Source organism: Fomitopsis serialis (assembly GCF_022376445.1).
Source record: "Fomitopsis serialis strain Sig1Antser10 chromosome Unknown B0H18scaffold_427, whole genome shotgun sequence".
Classification (NCBI taxonomy): domain Eukaryota; kingdom Fungi; phylum Basidiomycota; class Agaricomycetes; order Polyporales; family Fomitopsidaceae; genus Fomitopsis; species Fomitopsis serialis.
The window spans coordinates 14,073-32,525 of record NW_025955387.1 but is presented as its reverse complement, the minus strand read 5'-3'; the positions used below and the strand labels follow the sequence as shown (position 1 = coordinate 32,525).

Here is an 18,453-nt window from a genome sequence, read left to right as displayed (position 1 = left end):
GGGCGAGTCTAGAGAAGCGACACTTCCCAAGTCGACCGAGATGGGGAAGACGGGCCAGTCACTGTGATATGTATGAGCTCCCGATGTACGTAGCAGAATATAGCGCCCCTACTTCAAAACACCCCGAAACGTATTATTATTGTCATTCGGGTTTACGCGACCGGTATCTACGAATCCTCCGCGGCAGGCATTTTGTTCGCAAGTCTGCCAAGTGATATTGCGTCCCTGTCCCTGCCAATGAAATCAACATAGTCCATGACATGCATGACAAACAACAAATTCATGTACCAGCCCCATCGCAAAGTACATTGCACCATCTGAGGCTTGTCCGTTTTCTTCTTGGAAAGGCGCCGGATTTACGAGCTGCAGTTGATGATAGATAATGCTACTGGTTTTCGTCGGTGGACTCCACGACATCTCTTGAGACATGTCAGTCACGGTGGGGCCGACGAGCCATTCTAGAAGAATATCAGCCCACAAGTTGCGATACGCGTGCATGTGTGCCGCTAGACACTACTCACGTCCAGTTAGGTCGCAGTACATCTGTATGTCATGTGGTTGGCCATCGGTGGATGCGAATTCCACGGCAGCATAGCTGAACGGGAGGGATTGGCGTATGAGGTCAGATGGCTTGTCGTGATGTCAGCAACGTGAAGGTTGCTTGTGGGTCGCAAACCTACATCGATGGGACTCAGAAACGTCAAGGTAATGTTCAAGGGACCAGCCTCGATGGTTTGCATGGTACGAGTAGGGGACAGTTCCGTCTGAACGAGGCTTCCAACTGCCACGGTGTAGTTGGGCGGAAAATTGTTGTCGCCAAACACAATGTACGTCTTTCCATCCACTCGGATGTAACAATTCCACCCAATATCTTGCTGGGCCGCGAGGTCAGCCCATGAGTATGCACGGATACTGAGGATCGTACCTCCGTATCAAAAAAAGACGGCAATTGGTTGTTCAGACTATCCGACGTCTTCGTCTTGTACATCCATGTGTTCAAATAAGGCGTGCGAACAGCAAGTGGTACCGCTAAGGGCCAGAATGTTTGTGACCCATGCACTTGCAAGAGGGCAAAGCGTGCAAGAAACAGAGAGGTGCCGAAAGCAAGGAGCACCATGGAGGGAGCAGCGAGGGAGCGAGACGAACTCAGCATCGCCTGTAGATACCGGGCGGCGAACCCTGTGACGGCGATCCCCTCGCTGTTCTGAACGTGGATGAACGTGTATGTCAATTCATTGTAAGAGTTCAGCGCTCAGCTCGGCATCTGATGCCACATCTTGCTTGTAACACTGCAGGTACGGTAGCACGTCACCGGCGTCATCTTCCTTTGCTCCGAGGACCATCTAAGGCTCGCGTCGATGTGGTCAACGTGACGAATGAATCCGAATCTGGTTGGGCTCATCACCGTTGACCCATCCAAACATAGATCGAGGCTGCCAATTACTAGGAGTGTCCGATGCTATCCGGCGCCATTACAGATGCGTTACGACCGCAACAGAAGTATGTTGGAAGAATCTTGACACCTTGGAAAGCGTTCAGCAGTGGATATAGCCACGATTTCACCATATTCACGAACCCAGTGTAGACCTGCCTCATAGAGAGCCTGCTGGCAAGATATGATCGAGGTATGCAATGGCTTCCGGAGGAGGACTGACTTACGAAAACGTGTAGCGGATCCATCCCACGATGCATTTCCATCACGGCAGGACGGCAGAGGCGACATGGTCTGTTGCATGCATGTCAAGGGAGACTGGGCCTCATGGCAACTGCGAGTATCGGGATTGAATATTGAAGACCTATCATTGTACAAAGTCAGCTGTTATGTAACCGCACAGGTCAATGATGACGACCTCGACAAGTCACATCGACTTTCCTAGATACTTCTCTCTGGCGTAGCCAACAATTCGCTCATGACCTGCACGCATCGATGCGACGAGAAACATAAGCACATGAGTAAATATCATCCTCTCTTCTCCGAGATACAGTGACGATAAGATGTCCATGAGGCATCCCATATCCATCATACCTTGGATGTTGCTTCGATCGCGGATGCATCGCCTCCTCCCTACGAACTGCCATGGAGTTTACGTGCCCTGAGAATATAGAAGACCATGCTACTCACAAGTAAGCTCATGAAGGAATGCCGCGACCTTGCTCTCAGGCTTCTTCTCGGCCTACGCCATTGCCCTTCGGTGTATGTTATGCGCCGGCGTGATCGTCTACTTAAAGTTCGAGCGTGTATAATGAGCCTTGAGCGCTTGAGCTTGAGCTTTGAAGAAGTTGACAGGCCAACATCCATCCGAATGGAGATTGAGATGCTACCCGAGAAGCACAGCACGAGATTCGAACATGCACATCTGTCTTCGAGGCTGCGGCCTGTCCATCTACGTAGCAAGCACTGTATCAGTTACCCGTTGTACTTCGCCCGTGCAGTGTACCATATCCCCTCCGCATCTGTGATCGCACGCGTATACTTCAGCAGGAACTTGTCCCGTTCCTTGGCATCCACGACGATGTCTGCGAGGAACGGAGAAATTTCGTCAGCCTTCCAGCGCGGCCGTGTAAGGAAGAGATCTGTGAAGCGCGCCGCGGGGTCGATGGGGAGCTGGGAGGACGGGAAGTACGTGAGGACCACGATAGGCGGCTCCTTGAGCACGTCTGTTTGTGTGAGGTAGTTGCCCTGGACGAGTATCAATACCGCACGAGGCGGTAAGACTTGGAAGAGCTTACGGAGAGGAGGTCGACGGACACCTCAGACTCGAAGGTGTCGCCAACGCTTTTACGCCACTTTGTGAGGAATTCATCCAGTGGTATCGACTCTTCCTGCGGTGTCATCCAATTTATTTAACCAGCTAGTTTCTGGCAAGCATACCACGCACCCTGTAAGGCCTCAGCAAGCCGAGACCGATCTCTCGCACAACGGCAGTTTTGTCCATGCACCACTCGCCGTCGATGATGTTGCCGAACCAGGCCATCACCTGTTTACAGACGTCTTTCCGGACGTCGTAACCGTCCTGAAGTGCGCAGCATAGCGCATCCATTGACGCAGAATCATGCGGGAGCGATAATGAGACGAGATGGGTGAGTAAAAGCTCGAGTATGGCGTTCAGGTAGGTCGGAGAGATGGGGCGGAGTTCGCCTGCGTGATGTAGTATGAGTAGTGAGGGGCAATATGATTGAGGCCACACACCGTTGAGAATGAGAACACGTCTCTTCTTGAGGCCCTGGTCGAGCTCCGCGTCGCTCGCTTGTAACATCGCTCTTGCCTTCTCATACGTGAACTTCTGTCGTATCGTTGGGATTATGAGCCCGTGATTCACGCGCCAGTGTCCCAGCTGACACGCTTACCTACCTCAGATTCGTCCATATACATATCACCATCCCCCTCCTGCCCTTCGTCGTACTCTTTCCCTCGTAACAGAACGTCCAGCTTGTGAAGCCTCGGGACCGACGGCACCAGCTCAAGGATCTCATTAAGCTGATCTCGCACCTCGACAGAGGTAGAGTGGGGAGTCTCATCGGTAGATGTGTCTTCCCCGACCCCTGCTGTTGCCACGATGACGGAGTTTGAGAGAACTATAGAGCGAATGGTGTAGGTCTTGTTTGCGGTACAGAGCACAGCATCTTCGTCAGGGTTCCCCTTGATTGACCAGCTGCACGGATGTTAGATATGGGTATCGATTGATAGTACTTCCAGGAGGTATACCTCGAGGATTCATCGGGATTCGACTCGACCAGCTTGCTCAGGTCGGGTGGCAGCTCTAGCAACTTGAACGCGGCTGTGTCCGCAACCGCAGAAGAGGAGAACTTCAGGGTGTATTCCGGCATGGAACCAGTAGCATAAGCGTAAAAATACAAGCAAGCTTGACGAGTACAAGGATCGAATACAGGCGCAAGTTTGAACCACCGTGACGCGTCGTCACGGTGAGCGCGCGAGTCGCGACACGAAAACACGGTACATGTGATCAGGTGTAGTAGGCGCCCGCGTAGAATTCTTGCTTCGAATTCCTGATCGCCCCTCCTCCTCCTCCTCGATGCCTTACATACCCCTTGCCTCCCATAAACCTGCGCAGCGGCCGATAGTGATTTATAACTTCTATACATCGACGAAATTGCGACATAAAAGGCCTCATTGTGCGGAGCGTGTATCCGAGTGGCTAACTATAGCTGACAAATCTGCAGCTGGGGCCAGTGCACAGATGTCTAGCGGAGACCGACGGATATCTGTCTCGTTGCATAGCTGGAAATTGTTGTTGCGCTTGCGCCCACTACGCCACGCAGTACTTGGTTCAGTACACTAAGCCCATGTCCTATCAGCTGACAAACCTGGACGGAAATGTCGATGGCGACTACACGGTCGACGTCATGTGCACTCTCTCGTCCGTCGACCTGTTCTCAACCACCGTCCGTACTTAAACCCGCACAACCTCTTGTACGAATTCCTTGACTGAGGAACCATGTCTGGCCTCGATAACACCAACCACGAGTCGACCAATCTCCAGGGTCAATATGCATGGACGGACACGCTGAAGGGTGTCCACTACGGCCCGGGGTCGCTCACCACTGCTCTGCCAAAGCTTCTGAAGACTCTCGGGGCGTCCAAGGCCCTCGTCGTCACCGGCAGGAGTCTATACGACAAGGTGCGCACCCAATTCCCCTATGATGCTCCGCCGACCGCGCTAACGCCCATCCCTCGATCCGGGCAGACGGATGTCGTGAAGAAGGTCGAGGGCGTGCTGAAGCAACACAATGCGTACGCGGCGACGTTCTACGAGATCGGACAGCACTCGCCTGTCGCTGGCATCCACGACGGGCTGAAGGTGTTCAAGGAGTCGGGCGCGGACGTCATCGTCTCCGTCGGCGGAGGATCGCCCGTCGACGCGTCCAAGGCGATCCTGTACTTCCTCCAGCAGGAGACGGGCGGAGAGTATTTGCGCCAGATTGCGGTACCCACTACGCTCAGCGCGGCGGAATACACGGTGAGTAATCCTCCTGTGTATGCAAACGGCGTCTCATCGGGACTCGACTGTACAGATAGGCGCAGGGTACACGAATGAAGAGGGGAAGAAAGTCGCGGTCAGCTCACCGCAGCTCGCACCGGCTGGTATCATCCTCGACGCGGAGCTCACACTCGCTACCCCAGAACGCCTCTGGTCAGCAGTTTCCCGAGCCATATGTACTGTGTCTGATTCCTAGGGTGATAGGCTGTCCACCGGGATGCGCGCAGTGGATCATGCAGTAGGCGAGTTGATATGGCCGGCGTATCCCAGAGAACCCAATCTGAGCCAGGTGCAGAGAACCTATACAGACCACTCATCCCCCCACCCGTCAAGTACCTTTGCTATGCTGCGCTCGTCGACCTCTTCAAGTACCTCCCCGCCTCGAAGGCGAACCCTCAGGCGGTGGATGTCCGACAGAAGCTTCAGCTTGCCTCGTGGATGAGCCTGTGGCCCATCAAGCTGGAGAGGTATAGGTAAGCGCCTATACAGCTGTGGGAGGAGGCCTTGAGGATGCTGACGGGAGAACCGCTACGATAGCGCGCTCGGGTTGTCTCATGCGCTCGGCCATAAGCTAGGAGCGACGTACAGTATCCCGCATGGGATTACTTCCGTACGTCGGTTCCCCTTTTGTTCGCAGGCATCTCCGTTGATGGCAGAGGATGTCAGTGTCTGACGCTAGCACCAACCGTTGCGCTCAAAGCCGAGGTCGCCTCTGAGGACGACAAGGAGTGGCTGTCCAACACGCTCTGGTACCTCGCGCAAGACAAGACAGGTTCTCTGGACGGCGACGTGCTCAAGCTATCGAAGCTCATCGACAAGTACGTACCCAGCCCTACCCCGGATCATCGTCACGGTAGTGATCTGCGTATGGCTGATTCTGTTCTTCGTGCAGTCTTGTGAGCGATCTGGGGCTGAAGTCGACACTGACTGAATACAACGTCCCGCGCGAGGATCTCCCGAAGATTGCAGAGCTCTCGGTGGGCAGCAAGGACGATTCGACGTATCCGAAAGTCGTCAAGCTTCTCGAGGGGCTTTATGCCTGATTCCTCAACCCATATAGCTGTACTCAGTAGTGGTAAAAGGAGATCGTCGGCATTCTTCACCTACCATACATTATTCTCGAATTGTAGGATTATTGAATTATGGACGAATAGACGCGACGCTATAGGGCGAATGACTCGTGCTGTCATAAGGATGCCGTGAGGTCGACGCGATACGGCTGCGCCGAGCGCTGCAGCGCGATGGCCTTCGACCACCCCACGATTGCGGCATCCCCATTTCTTCGTCTGCAGAGCCCACGGACCCGCTCTGCCTCCCATTCTGACGCTTTAATTTATACCTTCACCTGCGCGTAGACTGCGACGACGACTGCCCGGCGAACGACTTTCGCACCTGACACATCCCTCCCACCGTATTGGCTTGGCTGACCCATGCTGCGACGCTCAGCTGTCTCTCGAGCCCGTCGCGGAACGCCTCTGATTCCTTGCACTGGTTCGAGCAGGATCAAGCGCGACGTCCGAGGCGGTCCCTCCGATCGTGCACGGAGGACCTTCACCGCGCTCAGCTCTGGCCCTCAGACAACACACACACTCCCACCCATACCGAACGCAGCATACGTGCCCACACTGAGCACGATGACCTCTCGCCGACCACATTCGAGCCAAGCGAAGGGCAAGGAACCGGCGACGCCGACGGCGCACGAGCCTGAGCATGGACCCTCCTCCCACTCCCACTCACATACACACTCGCATGAGCACTCCGCATCATTCTTCGGCGGGATGTCCCACACGCATGGGCCAGGCGAGGATGGGCATGGGCACGACGCGGAGCAGATCGTAGAGGCCCTCCAGAAAGGCGCAGGTACGTGCGCCGCGTACGTCTCCCCGAGTGCTCCCGCTGCAGACGACTGATGCAGCGTGCGCGGTGCAGCGGATAGGGGTAGCCGGATCACCCTCATAGGGCTCTTCGCGAACGTCGGGCTCACGGCGTCGAAGGGCCTCGCAGGGTGGTACATGAACTCGGCCTCGCTCCTCGCCGATGCGGGCCATTCACTCAGCGGTGCGTCGTAGCGTCTGAATCTCACAGCATACCCGTCGACTAACGCGGTGCCCGCCAGACCTCCTGGGCGACTTCGTCACGCTCGCGACGTGGAAGGTCTCGCGCAAGCCGCCCTCGGAGCGGTACCCGTACGGCTTTGGCAAGTTCGAGGTGCTCGGCTCCGTGACCGTCTCGCTGCTGCTCACAGGCGGCGCACTCGGGATCGGCTACCACTCGCTCACGCTCCTCCTCGAGGCGCTCTCGCACGCCGCGGGGCCCGTCCACGACGTCGCCTCGACCGTCGCGCAGACGCTGCCCGCCGCGGGCGCGCATGGGCACGGACACGGGCACGCGCTGGACCCAAACGCGGCGTGGTTCGCGCTCGCGAGCGTGCTGGGCAAGGAGTGGCTGTACCGCGCGACGAAGCGCGTCGCGGACGACGAGCGCAGCCCGGTGCTGCATGCGAACGCGCTGCACCACCGGAGCGACGTGTACGGGAGCGGGGTTGCGCTGCTCGCGATCCTGGGGACGTGGTGGTTCCCGCACCTGCCGCTGGACCCGATAGGAGGTGCGTGCCGTGAATAAATGCTGCGTGGAGACACGCGTCTGATTATGGTGCTGGTGCAGGTATCCTTGTGTCTATTCTCATTGTTAGGCAGAGCTGGGGGATCTTGGCTGGCGGGTTCCACCAACTAACAGACGGGGGCGTGTCGGCGGGGACGCGCCATTCCCTCGTCGAGTCCCTCACACCCATCCTACCCTCCACGGCATCATCGCTCACGCCCTCCGCCACGCAAATACAGACGCACACCGAGGACCTGCTCGGGATCCGCGACGTGCGTGCGATGCGCGCCGGCGGGTTGATGTTTGTCGACCTCGTCGCGGAGGTACCGCGCACGCTGAGCGTGGAGGAGACAAGTCGGCTGGAAGCGCAGATCATGCGCTCGCTGAAGGGGGCGAGGAGGGAGGTGACGGAGGTGAGGGTGCGCTTCCACCCGGTGGATCAGGAGGAGATTGTGAGCCGGCATGGGCACGTGCACGACCACAACCACGACCACGAACATTGAATGCATGTAAGTACCATATGAACGTAAGTAGATTTATTGGAAGGATGTGTTCTGCTCTGCGTCGCCTAACCTGCACTACACATCTGCGGCGCGACGGATTGGTGCCCGGTCTCAACGGGATGTCCGGCTGCCTCGAGATCGATGGCCTCCGTGAATGGCGTTTGAATAAGCGCCTTTCGTCGGCTCCGCGTCGAGATCTCGACGGGTGGTGTGTGGACATAAGTATCGCAGAGCCTCGACCGGCTGTCGGTGTGAACAATTCCCGACGCTGTCAAATGCATCACAGGATGCAAACAAAGCTAGACATGTACGAACCCATCGCCTAACGAGGACAGAACCTACCAATAACAAAATGAAGATGGACTTGTCCTCAGGACTTTCTGTGCGCGTTGTTTCCAGGCGGGAGGACGGACGATCAATTGGGCGATCTTGACTCAATTCGGCCGAGACCACAAGTCCCGTAGACGCCCCCGGTCAGGGCAAGCCTGGGCGAACCGTTGTTCCATACGTGCCTGGCGCCGACGCTGGGCGGGGACAATCACGGTGACTGTGGATGACTGCGTGATGCTCGGGCAACGCACCAAGCCGCTCAGGTTCACCCTCATAAGGGCATCACCGCACGGTCTTGTTTCATCACTTTTTGCGCCTTGTATTGTCCTCGTATAAGTGTCGACCCCGTCGCACCGTATCTCCCTCTTCCTCACTGCTTTCACTCCTTTGCGTACTAACTCTCGTCTGTCGTTGAAACGCCAAAATGCCCCCTCAGCGTCGTTCGACGGGCATCACTTTCTGGGGAATGGTTGTGGGCGTGATGGCCGCGCTGAAGCTCAAGGAAAAATGGGATGACTGTGAGGCAATGATGTACAAGAAATTGTACGGACACTAACAGTTCACTCAACAGACAGACAGGTGCCTACAGAGCCGGATGGCGAAACTGGTCCTCTGGCTCTGCACAGCCCCTCGGGCTCGACGCCAGACTTGCCAATGCTCGATACGAATATCCCTGCCACGAACACGAGGAAAACGCGCAAGAAGGCCGATTGCTGTATGTGCTGTGGGTTGCGGTCAGTAACAAACCGTCTGCGACAATACGAACGCGTCTTAAATGGCTGACAACGGAATATAGATGTGGCCTCTTTTGGAAGGCCTTCGGCATTGTCTGCGCGCTGTTACTCGGCTGGCAACTCATACAGTTCATTATCTGGATGGTGAAGGTAGGATTCGTCTTCCGAGGTAGTTGCTTTCGTGTGACGATTGTTGGCATTCCAGCCCACGCCCACCGGTCTCGAGAATATGCCCGTGTTCAGCAAGTCCCTGCCTTGTGCCAACGCTCCGCACCTGTACCAGGGCTCGGAGAAGATCACCTACTCTGTACCTGTCGACTCTGAGGGCCAGCACTCTATCGACCTCAGGGGAAGGCTGTTGGTACACTCGTCATCGCACAGGGCGACTACGATGCCTCCGACGTCACATACCAGATGACTGTCCGCACGAACAACCAGGCCCTCCTCGATCTCGTCACCGTGCAGTACCCGAGCAAGGATGACGGCGAGAACCTCGCCAGCAGGCTGCGGCTCTCGACGCCACAGTTCGGCACCGAGTCTTGCATGCGCTACGACATGACCGTCTACGTCCCGTACACCGTGCGCCGACTGGACATTGCGGCGCGCACGACGACACAGGTCAAGTTCGACGACGAGTCCAACCTCGACCTCGACTCGCTCAGCATCCGGGTCACGGGCTCCGACGACACGAGCATGATCCTCCCGCACCGCGGCGTGCACGCCAGCGCACTCACCATGGACCTCCAGCGCGGCTGGCTCGTCGGCGACGTCACCATCGAGGACCAGACCACGCTCTCGACCGCGCGCGGCGACGCCGCGCTGAACGTGCACGTCTTCCCCGCGCCCTCCACCGCGGAGCCCCCCGCCGACGCGCACCTCACGACGTCGACGGGCAGCGGGCGCCGGACGTCTTCTACGTGAGCCACCCCGGCCACCCGCACCGCCCGATCGACAGCACCCACCGCGTGCAGGGCACGGGCGACCTCTACCTCACGTACAAGGACGCGGCGTTCAGCGGCACGGTCGACCTCGCCACGCGCTCGTTCACTGCCTCCGGCCCCTTGCACGACGCGATCCCGCGGATCGCCGACCAGCTCCCGTGGGTCGGCGAGAAGGACGGCGCGGACAAGATGGTCGTCGAGTCGAAGAACGGATGGGTCGGCCTGTACTTCTGATCTGTCCGCTGTGTGCTGCGTGGATTTCCTTTCTTCTGGGTTTATGGACGATGCTGTGGACTGAGACTGTTCTCTGATGTGTTGTAATGTGGTGATCGTCGACAGAAATCAATTACTAACATGTCCGGACTCGTGACTGTAAAAGTCTCTGAATTATCGAGGGAATGATCTCTACACCAGGCGGATGCTTTGCAGTCGGGGATCGTGATTTGAGTCCTCCATGGTGCGTGCGCGCTGGCACCGTTTGCCATGTCAAAGCTGGCAGCTCTTGTCGTCCCGAAAGAGGCGATCTTACTACGAGTCGCTGTGCTCCACTGCCACTGCTTGCAGTGTTTTGGAAGTCTCGCGGCTGTGATGAAAACACTTCTCACACTATGGCGGTGTGTCAGCGTTCTCCAGTCCGACTGTCCCGAGACTCACTGTCGGGCCTTCATGATAGCACTGCCTTCTCATAATAGCCCTTTCCCTTAAGTGACGGGGCCCTCTGCAAGTAGCTTGAGCTTGAACGCCTATCATCCCTGCAGCCTCCATGCCCATCCTCAGCTTCGTAACTCCTGCGTATGCCAAGGGAGGACTATGTTTCGCACTTGCGCGTAAAGACAGTCTTAATCGCAATCAGTACATGCTCGTGTTTGCCAGGCCATATGGCATGGCCTACGACCGCAGAGGCCCTACTCTCAATTGTGCCGCTTCGTCCAACGAAGCAGACGCGCCTGGCCTATCTTCCTCCGGGCATCCGATGATATGTTTCGACTGCGACATCGATCTCAACCCTCTAAGGCCTGAGCCCAAGGGCATGTTGAACGCGTTGCTTCAAGCGGAGCCACCGGTGATACGTCCAACCGGACGCACACGCAAGATGGTCGATAAGTCGGGCGGCGTGGAGCTGGTACATGAAGTCGAGATCCTAGTAGATGAAGACGGGCTTTCACATGTGTGTTGCTATTGCGGGCAACCAGAGTTCATCGAGCCATGTCGTTTCAAGCGATGCAACAAAGACTCCACTCGGCCTCAGTACTTGTGTCCAACGGTAAGCATTATCTTCTTGTCATCAATAGTACTGACTCAAGGTCTTCCGCAGTGTGAGGAGCAGTCCAGGCTCACGAGGGCTTTCCGATGGGTGTTGAGACGTTATTGGTTGGGCGGATTGGAGTAGACTGATACCGCGAAATAAGTATGACAGCTTATGATCAGAAACGGGGAAACGACATCTGTGCAAATAGGATGATGTACCGGTATCCCTCAGACAGCACCTGCGTGAATGGGTATGCGATCTGTATGCGGAGACGCAGAACATGCTCAAAGCTTGTTCTTGCTCTTCTCCTCTACCACCTTCGAGACCTCCTCGCCCTTGTCTGCCCACATAGGAATCGGAATATCAATGCCATCGCCGACGCGGGCATACGAAAACATGCCCAGGCGGGACATGGCACGCAGCTTGGCGGGGTCGACGTTGACGCCGTCCGGAGACAACACCGCGTTGCGTACGTGCATCATCTTGATGCTACCCATGACAAACGTGTTCGTCATCTCGGGGCCGTAGTTAGAGACGAGATCGTGGTGTTGGAAGAGCTGCATATGATCAGGTGAGTACAGCTGTAACGAAGCCCTGTGGAAGACTGACCTCGCATTCGAAGCTGACAGCGCTTTCCCGGACTCGCGCCGGCTTGACGATAGTCTGCATCGCCAGACCAAAGTCAATGGATCAAGCATAATGCATGGATCAAAGAGCGTACACTCGGCTCGGGAGTGAGGCCGCTGACAAGCCATTCGTCAACTTCCTTCGGTGCGTCGATCGAGCAGGCATTGGCGGCCTCCAAGAAAGGCTCGCTGATGAGGTTGACAGTAAATGTCTTCGTCGCCAAAATGTTATCACGTGTATCCTTTCCGATGCCACGGAAGATTGCAAACGACACGCCAATCATTGGCGGGTCGTGCGCCAACTGGAGAGAGAAACTGTGTGAGCGCCGTTATGACAGCCCTTGTGCAGATCAATCGTACCAAAGAGAAATAGCTAAAGGTCACTTATCAGTCCCTAGATACAATATCGACGACGATGCACTCACCTCATAGGCGCAAGGTTGGGTACATCCTGGGCCGACAACGACGAGATGAAAGCGATGGGTCGAGGGATGATTGAGCTGGTCAATAGCATGTATACGTCCCTACAAACAAGCAACGCATAGTCAGTCCCCGAGACCTTCCGGTACTGACGATTGCACTCACTTCCCATGCGTCTCTTTCAGCGTGAAGCTCTTCCAGCCCTTCGCTTCGTCCTCCTTCCACTCCTTCGCCAACGGGCTTGATTCAGGCGCAAGTCCCTCTCCCCATTTCCAGCCTGGATTCGGCGATTGCGTGAACTTGAAGCTCGGCGCGGCGTTGAACTTTGGGAGCCCGCTCTCCGAGCTCCGGGATGGAGACGTGCTCAAGCTCCGTACCAGGCGTCCGGGAGCCTGTATGATACGCTGTATGGTGGACATTGCTGAAGAATTGAAAGCTGACAAGTGTCGTAGTCCCGGGGCGAAAGAGTCGGTGAGTTTCAAAGCTTCTCACCTCTCCCTATGTACTATGACCGCCGCTGCTAAAGACATTTCCGTGGAATGATGGCACCCATGGCGGCCGCCGCAGTGCCTCCGTCTTACCATACGATTACGGGGGCTTATACAGGACGGAAACCGCGCTTCGGGACTTCCGTCACCCCGACGACACTCCCTGAGAAGGGTCTCGACCACTGAGGGAGTTCGGCGATGAGAGACGTCACACGCTAGTCCAGTAAGACGAATGTCTCTCTCGCCGTGGTGCTGAGACAGTACTCGCACACGCCCTTTGCGGCGTATCGTGAGAGGCTCTCCAAACTGCTGGACGGAAGTGTCAACGGTCCCCCTACAAGCGCAGCAGAATGAAAGAACAGCAATGTGGGGCATGAGTAAGGATGCTATGTGCTTTCCCAAGGGATGACCAACGAAGGCGAAGATCACGTTGAAACCGTCCAATGGGGTTCGAGGGCTCCAGCATCCGCCCACAGGGTATCTGTCTCCGTGAGAATATACAGCAACCGGCTCTCCGAGCACACGAAGCGTGTTCCTGGTGACAGATAGACATACCACATCGAGGCGCTTGAGGTAATGGTGGGAAATACACCGTTGCAGAGCTGAGACAGTGGACGTACCTCCTTTAGTTGGGCATAAACGTCCATGTAAAGCAGACGATCACAGATCGCTTGAACGTCACCGGACAGAGATTGGCGTTCTATCTCGACAGCGCAACGACCTGAAAACTATAGCTACATTAAATCCTGATCCACATCAAGGTGTGCTTGAACCTGTAACGAAGCAGTGTAAGGAGTCAATACCGAAAACTGATAAGAATCAACGGAGGGGATATGTTGGAGGGCCAGGGAAGTGCAAGACGGGATCGCGGATTCCTTGTAAGAAGTCTTGCGAGAACTGCTCCTGAGTAAAAGTGAACGATTGTGACGGCATCATGAGCGGCTCAGTGGTAGGAGCGAATGTTGTTGCGGTTGGGCATAGGTGCGGATTCGGCTGTAGAGACCAGTGGCCACCAGTCGTATCCGGGAGCGACAGACGCTGCCGGAGTGTAGTCCGGACCGAGAAGGGCCGCCATGAAGTTGGGGCCGTACTGAGGGTCTTGATGCGGCTGCGGCTGAGGGAGCGGCACAGCAGCTGGCATAGGACGTAAGTGAGAACCCTCGGCATACCTATCGGAGGGCACATCGGAGGCGACCATCTGCGACGCTTCAGCGGCGTCTGCAGCTTCATCAGTGTACTCCTCGAGTACAATCTCAACAGGTCGTTTCCGCGATGGACCGGCGGGTTCGGTCAATGCCACTGCTATCTGCACTCCGGCGCCTCGGAGGAGATCCGCCACCCGAGCGGCAGTAGGCCATACATCCTACAGCAAGGAGTTGAGACTGTAGTCTACAACAAGTCTAGGGAAAAGCCTACACGCATTCGTTCGCAAACATTGATGCACTGGTCAAGGCCTGTGGCTGCCCGAGCATCGTCGGATCGTAACCTCACTTCGATAGTCCGGATTAGATTTACTGAAGAAAGGTACCAAGGACTGAACTCACGTGCAACGACATGCATGATGCTGGTAGCATAATTTTCATAATCATGCTCGCCACACAATCATTGTAGTTCTGTACTTACCCTGCGCTTTGAATAGTCGAGGAGATCAATGGAGGGGCCCAACGGATGTCATAGTAGCGATTGAACAGCGTAGCTAGCGCAATTTAGTCTTAAATTGGTAGTACTAGTAGAGAAGAGCAAGACTCACCGAAGGCGCTGATGTGGGAAGCAGCGCCCTGACAGAAATCGTAGGACTTCCAGGGCACTGTGTCGTCCGCTGAGGAAGCAGAGGGAGGGGTTCTAGAACTGTAGTCGATGAGGATGAGCAATCATATAACCAATGGTGATCAGAATCACTGACCGCATGCCCTTCGGGATGCTGATACGTAGCGATAAAATGAGTAAGATGTTGACGGGTCCGTGTCAGCGTGCTAAGACTTACAATGGTCTATGGAGCAGTAACATCATTGACCAGAACTGAATGTGGAGGACCAGGACATGCGGCGGAGGACATGGTTGTCTGCTCTGTGACGAATAACGCAAGACCTCTGGTAAATCGATAGACCACTGGAGCAGCCGCGAATGTATCCGTTCCATGAGAGCTCGGCGGGGTGTTGGATCGACACGAGTGACCGGATATATCTTCTCGACTATCTCGCCGTGAATGACAGCTGGATTATGTATCGGCAACAGCTTTCAAAGGCGTTGTATACTCGGGAGGACATACTCAATGCTGCCGCTGCCCGATGGTAGCTTTGCCGCAACCCAGGGGTAGCTGTGATGCGCTGGCCTTGCGAACCCGCGTGCATCGGTGCCCATGCGACTTCGTCTTCCACCTACGTTTCGCGTCCATGCGTTCGATGATTATGAATGTATAAAGGACAGAACGGTCTGTACCCACTTCTGTAACCTGAGGAAGCATAGTTGAGAAATCGGCCTCGTGCACAATCACCGGTCTCCCTAAAGGTAACTGTACAGTCTGCGGCGTACAAGGCAGATTCAGAGACTTACCTAGAAAATGTGATGCATATCTAAGGACGCATAGATCAGAGATGGCGGTACTCGTGCACAGAGATTCTCGAGGACTAACTTGTCTGCGAAGCAACATGCCCACCAATCTTCTTCCGGATGTTTTGCTCCGTGCGAGAGAACATTGCGTGCCCGTGGTTGAGCCACTTCTCAGAATCACGATTCAGGCCCAGATCAAAGGCCTATGTTCGGTCTATTCAAATCGTGCAACGAAACTTCTGGCGCGCTGCGAATCGTACCATTCGTGCGGCCATACCTGGTAAGAAGAACGTTCAGCTTTGTCTACTCCCTTGACGACAGACCAGCAGTCTTCATCTCAATGAGGGGTGTACACTGCTGCTCTGCCAAACGCATTGTATCCAGCGCCTTGGGCGAGGCTCTGGCAATGGCAGAAGTGACTCACCGACATGCAGCCAGCCTTCTTCCACGCTTGCTGAGTCGACTGACGTTCAGGAGAACACATGACGACCTTATGGTATAGACCCACCAATACCGAATTCGCGCACTCCCAAGAGGACCAGAGCCTGCACAGTCGAGGTCCGGCTCTCGTGGTACACGATGTCTATATTGAGACAATCGAACAATATCAGGCAATGGGCTGCGTTAGTAAGAATAGGTGACGTTTGAACGAAGTCACCTACCGAGCAATCTCCTGGCACTCGCCGCATACTGTTCCGCTTGGATAGTGTCCCAGTACTGTGCCGCAAACGCAAACACGGAAAATAACAATAACTTCGACATCTTCTGCATTCGCTCTGGCTCCACGGCGGGCCCTGGATCAGTGCCACTGGGGCGGGGATAGCGCTCTCCGACAAGCTAATACTGTCATCATATGTCAAATCAGCGTAGACGTCAAGACAAATACTAAGCACGGACTCTGCATTGTATTGCTCCATGAATGTTTCCTCGTCCAACACAGGCAATGACGTGTTCACATAAGTGAAGAACAATCGTATGAGGTGCAGCTGCACATCCACCGGTGGCACGGGGATGCTCTCTTCCACCCTCAGCCTCGCTTTCTCGCGCATGCTGAATTCCGTCTCGCCGGACGGTGCTGGGGGCCAGAGCTTCGACATAGGAAATTTCCTGTGATCACCGAACAATGGGGTGTAAGTGGGCATATTCACGGAGGAGAGGCAGCCACGGATACCAGATACCGCCGAAGTTGCGCTTATCTTCACGCTGGTGCTCCGCAAGCAAGTGTATGCCACTCAACTTGCCGTGATACCGAACCTGAGGCGAAGACGGTCAATTTCGATTCACGCACGGAACTGTAAACGAGAACACACCTCACGGTGCTCGTCAGTGACAGATGGCCGAAGGCGTCCGCAGTGTCGTCCAGCTCGTCTAATCGGTGTCTGTGGCGCCCGATCTATCACTTGTCTTGCTACAAAACAGTGCATCCCTCACCTGCAGTGCCATGTACATCGTCCCAAGACAGGTCGTGCCCTGGCGCTGAGGCCACCGTTCTTCGTCTCTGCCGTGCGGGCTCCGCGCCATCGTCCCGGGCACGAGCAACATGGCGAACGGGAAGAACGCGCGAGGATCCACTGGGTACCGGGTCTGCAGCCTGTCGTGACTGAGCCCACCGCACGAGCGACTCCGACAGACGGTCTGCCATTCGAGCGTCGGTCGCTCGTCGCAACAGGATCTGCCGACACGGTTCGCTGCTTGCATATATGTGGTCCAATGCACAAGACACCACCTTCCCTCGCCTGTATGACGCTTTCGCGCGTGGAGCGCGACTGTCTGCGCGAGCGCTCGCTCTGCTGCCGCAAAGTCGGGCTCACGATCGACGCGAAGAAGTTGTCCTCCGTAGGGTCGACGGACCGCTGCTTTCGCCCGCTCGGTCCCTGGGAACGCGGATCGTCGCGGACTGAGTTGCGGCCAGGAGCGTATGAGATAACAACGCACGAATGGACCAGCGTCAACTCCTTCCAGGATATGCTTCGCGAGAGTGTCCCGCCGTAGGTCGGCGACGAGCCCGGTCGTGCGCGGGTCCTTGGAGGACATGATGGCGGCGAGCACACTCTCCATCTGGTGAAGCCGCCGCTCGAGCGCTTTGATGTAGCCCTTTGGCGGGCCTCGGCGGAAGGAGGGCCTGTGCGGAGTTTGGGACACTCGTCGTTCGGAGACAGACATCTATATGCCACCTGAGAAAACACAGTCTATGTCGCAGAGGAGGCATGCTTAGCAGCAAGATAGTAGTAAGCGGAGATACCTCGCACCTGCGCCCGCCGCCACGCATCCCTTGCAGCGGTCTCCCCCGCCTGCTGCAGGCTCACATTTGCTCTTGGATTTCCGACACCTGTCGCAGGCTGTATGCGACGTGCTGAGCATTGTATGCGCACTGACAACGGATTGGCGAACGTACCTCGCGGCGTCCGCTTCGCAGTACTGGTACTACCACCTGCGCCCCCGCTCTTATTCCCCGCTTCTCCGTCACCATGTACTCGTCTTCAGATCGCTCATCCTCGTCTCCATAGTCATGCCTGCCAGACATCTGAAAGCAAGTGGATTACTGAATGGAGACCGTTACGCGCCCAGTCTTGAAGTACGGTATCGCTGGTCGCTAGCAGGTTGCTAGCGTCGCGCTAGTCTCCGTTGCAGACTAAAAAGCTAGCGTCGGCGGCGTCGGTATGTATGTTAAAGAGGCCGAGCAGGCGTCAGACACGAGTCATGGTTTGTATCTGAAGTGGAGATGGTGGTGGTATTGATGGCAGTTAGAAGTTGTAAGTTACCCCAGAGCCTCTACGTACCTCTCTCAACGCCGTCGACGTCTACGTCGCGGCTACCGACTCTCGACCGCGTCCAACACCGCGACCTCAGCATGGAAGCGGTGGTCGCTGCGTCACTGTGTACAGCGATTGCATACGAGTGCAGTGCGTATGGCTTGCGAGCCGAACAAGGCGATGTAGTGCAGGTACGTCGAAACCGATATCGAATCGAATTTTTGATTAGATGGCAGCGACCTCGAATATACGCGCAAT

General features: G+C 56.0%; 8 protein-coding genes across 8 annotated transcripts; 4 read left to right on the top strand and 4 right to left on the bottom strand.

Annotated features, from left to right (window-relative positions):
• Nucleotides 1-38: 38 nt before the first annotated feature.
• On the bottom strand, nucleotides 39-1,117 carry B0H18DRAFT_1110738 (uncharacterized protein; the record flags this gene model as incomplete). The annotated part of the gene is made up of 6 exons (XM_048032771.1): nucleotides 39-61; nucleotides 123-231; nucleotides 289-458; nucleotides 522-630; nucleotides 681-875; nucleotides 926-1,117. Coding segments are annotated over 6 exons (798 nt in total), but the record flags the coding sequence as incomplete, so codon positions are not given.
• A 1,290-nt stretch (nucleotides 1,118-2,407) lies between these two features.
• B0H18DRAFT_894946 (sister chromatid cohesion protein Dcc1) lies at nucleotides 2,408-3,828 on the bottom strand (the record flags this gene model as incomplete). Its single annotated transcript, XM_048041396.1, has 6 exons — nucleotides 2,408-2,680; nucleotides 2,731-2,823; nucleotides 2,880-3,139; nucleotides 3,191-3,284; nucleotides 3,341-3,653; nucleotides 3,707-3,828. The coding sequence occupies 6 exons, from the start codon at nucleotides 3,826-3,828 to the stop codon at nucleotides 2,408-2,410; spliced, it is 1,155 nt and encodes a 384-aa protein (XP_047884650.1).
• A 204-nt stretch (nucleotides 3,829-4,032) lies between these two features.
• On the top strand, nucleotides 4,033-6,174 carry B0H18DRAFT_1067863 (iron-containing alcohol dehydrogenase). The gene is made up of 8 exons (XM_048031184.1): nucleotides 4,033-4,640; nucleotides 4,707-4,979; nucleotides 5,035-5,153; nucleotides 5,205-5,242; nucleotides 5,296-5,473; nucleotides 5,538-5,610; nucleotides 5,667-5,818; nucleotides 5,893-6,174. The coding sequence occupies exons 1-8, from the start codon at nucleotides 4,458-4,460 to the stop codon at nucleotides 6,041-6,043; spliced, it is 1,167 nt and encodes a 388-aa protein (XP_047884649.1). The 5' UTR covers nucleotides 4,033-4,457; the 3' UTR covers nucleotides 6,044-6,174.
• A 460-nt stretch (nucleotides 6,175-6,634) lies between these two features.
• Nucleotides 6,635-8,104, top strand: B0H18DRAFT_1129790 (cation efflux family-domain-containing protein; the record flags this gene model as incomplete). Its single annotated transcript, XM_048035426.1, has 4 exons — nucleotides 6,635-6,860; nucleotides 6,930-7,058; nucleotides 7,117-7,605; nucleotides 7,665-8,104. 4 exons carry the CDS (start codon nucleotides 6,635-6,637, stop codon nucleotides 8,102-8,104), a joined length of 1,284 nt encoding a protein of 427 aa, XP_047884648.1.
• Nucleotides 8,105-8,858: 754 nt separating this feature from the next.
• Nucleotides 8,859-10,528, top strand: B0H18DRAFT_1177025 (uncharacterized protein; the record flags this gene model as incomplete). Its single annotated transcript, XM_048035938.1, has 6 exons — nucleotides 8,859-8,952; nucleotides 9,006-9,168; nucleotides 9,231-9,318; nucleotides 9,374-9,529; nucleotides 9,550-10,052; nucleotides 10,091-10,528. The coding sequence occupies 6 exons, from the start codon at nucleotides 8,859-8,861 to the stop codon at nucleotides 10,341-10,343; spliced, it is 1,257 nt and encodes a 418-aa protein (XP_047884647.1). The 3' UTR covers nucleotides 10,344-10,528.
• A 57-nt stretch (nucleotides 10,529-10,585) lies between these two features.
• On the top strand, nucleotides 10,586-11,571 carry B0H18DRAFT_443126 (uncharacterized protein). Its single transcript, XM_048038119.1, has 4 exons — nucleotides 10,586-10,723; nucleotides 10,783-11,277; nucleotides 11,329-11,373; nucleotides 11,425-11,571. The coding sequence occupies exons 2-4, from the start codon at nucleotides 10,873-10,875 to the stop codon at nucleotides 11,497-11,499; spliced, it is 525 nt and encodes a 174-aa protein (XP_047884646.1). The 5' UTR covers nucleotides 10,586-10,723; nucleotides 10,783-10,872; the 3' UTR covers nucleotides 11,500-11,571.
• A 71-nt stretch (nucleotides 11,572-11,642) lies between these two features.
• Nucleotides 11,643-12,823, bottom strand: B0H18DRAFT_1129787 (flavoprotein oxygenase; the record flags this gene model as incomplete). Its single annotated transcript, XM_048035425.1, has 6 exons — nucleotides 11,643-11,915; nucleotides 11,968-12,021; nucleotides 12,080-12,286; nucleotides 12,345-12,357; nucleotides 12,410-12,508; nucleotides 12,570-12,823. The coding sequence occupies 6 exons, from the start codon at nucleotides 12,821-12,823 to the stop codon at nucleotides 11,643-11,645; spliced, it is 900 nt and encodes a 299-aa protein (XP_047884645.1).
• A 689-nt stretch (nucleotides 12,824-13,512) lies between these two features.
• On the bottom strand, nucleotides 13,513-18,197 carry B0H18DRAFT_1067830 (uncharacterized protein). Its single transcript, XM_048031183.1, has 22 exons — nucleotides 17,910-18,197; nucleotides 17,838-17,886; nucleotides 17,685-17,781; nucleotides 17,378-17,564; nucleotides 17,166-17,316; nucleotides 16,874-17,077; nucleotides 16,758-16,810; nucleotides 16,614-16,696; nucleotides 16,340-16,549; nucleotides 16,277-16,285; nucleotides 16,105-16,250; nucleotides 15,703-15,719; nucleotides 15,549-15,645; nucleotides 15,336-15,394; nucleotides 15,162-15,270; nucleotides 14,877-15,105; nucleotides 14,796-14,813; nucleotides 14,643-14,740; nucleotides 14,516-14,588; nucleotides 14,286-14,304; nucleotides 13,896-14,255; nucleotides 13,513-13,834 (listed from the first exon to the last, which is right to left on the bottom strand). The coding sequence occupies exons 1-22, from the start codon at nucleotides 17,964-17,966 to the stop codon at nucleotides 13,712-13,714; spliced, it is 2,448 nt and encodes an 815-aa protein (XP_047884644.1). The 5' UTR covers nucleotides 17,967-18,197; the 3' UTR covers nucleotides 13,513-13,711.
• Nucleotides 18,198-18,453: the final 256 nt, after the last annotated feature.

What these genes read in the sequence shown, in the direction of transcription:
- B0H18DRAFT_1067863 (XM_048031184.1), top strand. Translation starts at nt 4,458, where the DNA reads ATGTCTGGCCTCGATAACACCAACCACGAGTCGACCAATCTCCAGGGT. An exon ending in TCAGCGCGGCGGAATACACG is followed by an intron (nt 4,980 to 5,034) that starts GTGAGTAATCCT and finishes TCGACTGTACAG; the next exon opens with ATAGGCGCAGGGTACACGAA. An exon ending in CTATCGAAGCTCATCGACAA is followed by an intron (nt 5,819 to 5,892) that starts GTACGTACCCAG and finishes TTCTTCGTGCAG; the next exon opens with TCTTGTGAGCGATCTGGGGC.
- B0H18DRAFT_443126 (XM_048038119.1), top strand. Translation starts at nt 10,873, where the DNA reads ATGCCCATCCTCAGCTTCGTAACTCCTGCGTATGCCAAGGGAGGACTA. An exon ending in ATGAAGACGGGCTTTCACAT is followed by an intron (nt 11,278 to 11,328) that starts GTGTGTTGCTAT and finishes TGTCGTTTCAAG; the next exon opens with CGATGCAACAAAGACTCCAC. An exon ending in CTCAGTACTTGTGTCCAACG is followed by an intron (nt 11,374 to 11,424) that starts GTAAGCATTATC and finishes GGTCTTCCGCAG; the next exon opens with TGTGAGGAGCAGTCCAGGCT.
- B0H18DRAFT_1067830 (XM_048031183.1), bottom strand. Translation starts at nt 17,966, where the DNA reads ATGTCTGGCAGGCATGACTATGGAGACGAGGATGAGCGATCTGAAGAC. An exon ending in TGCGAAGCGGACGCCGCGAG is followed by an intron (nt 17,782 to 17,837) that starts GTACGTTCGCCA and finishes CGTCGCATACAG; the next exon opens with CCTGCGACAGGTGTCGGAAA. An exon ending in GAGTTGACGCTGGTCCATTC is followed by an intron (nt 17,317 to 17,377) that starts GTGCGTTGTTAT and finishes CCGCGTTCCCAG; the next exon opens with GGACCGAGCGGGCGAAAGCA.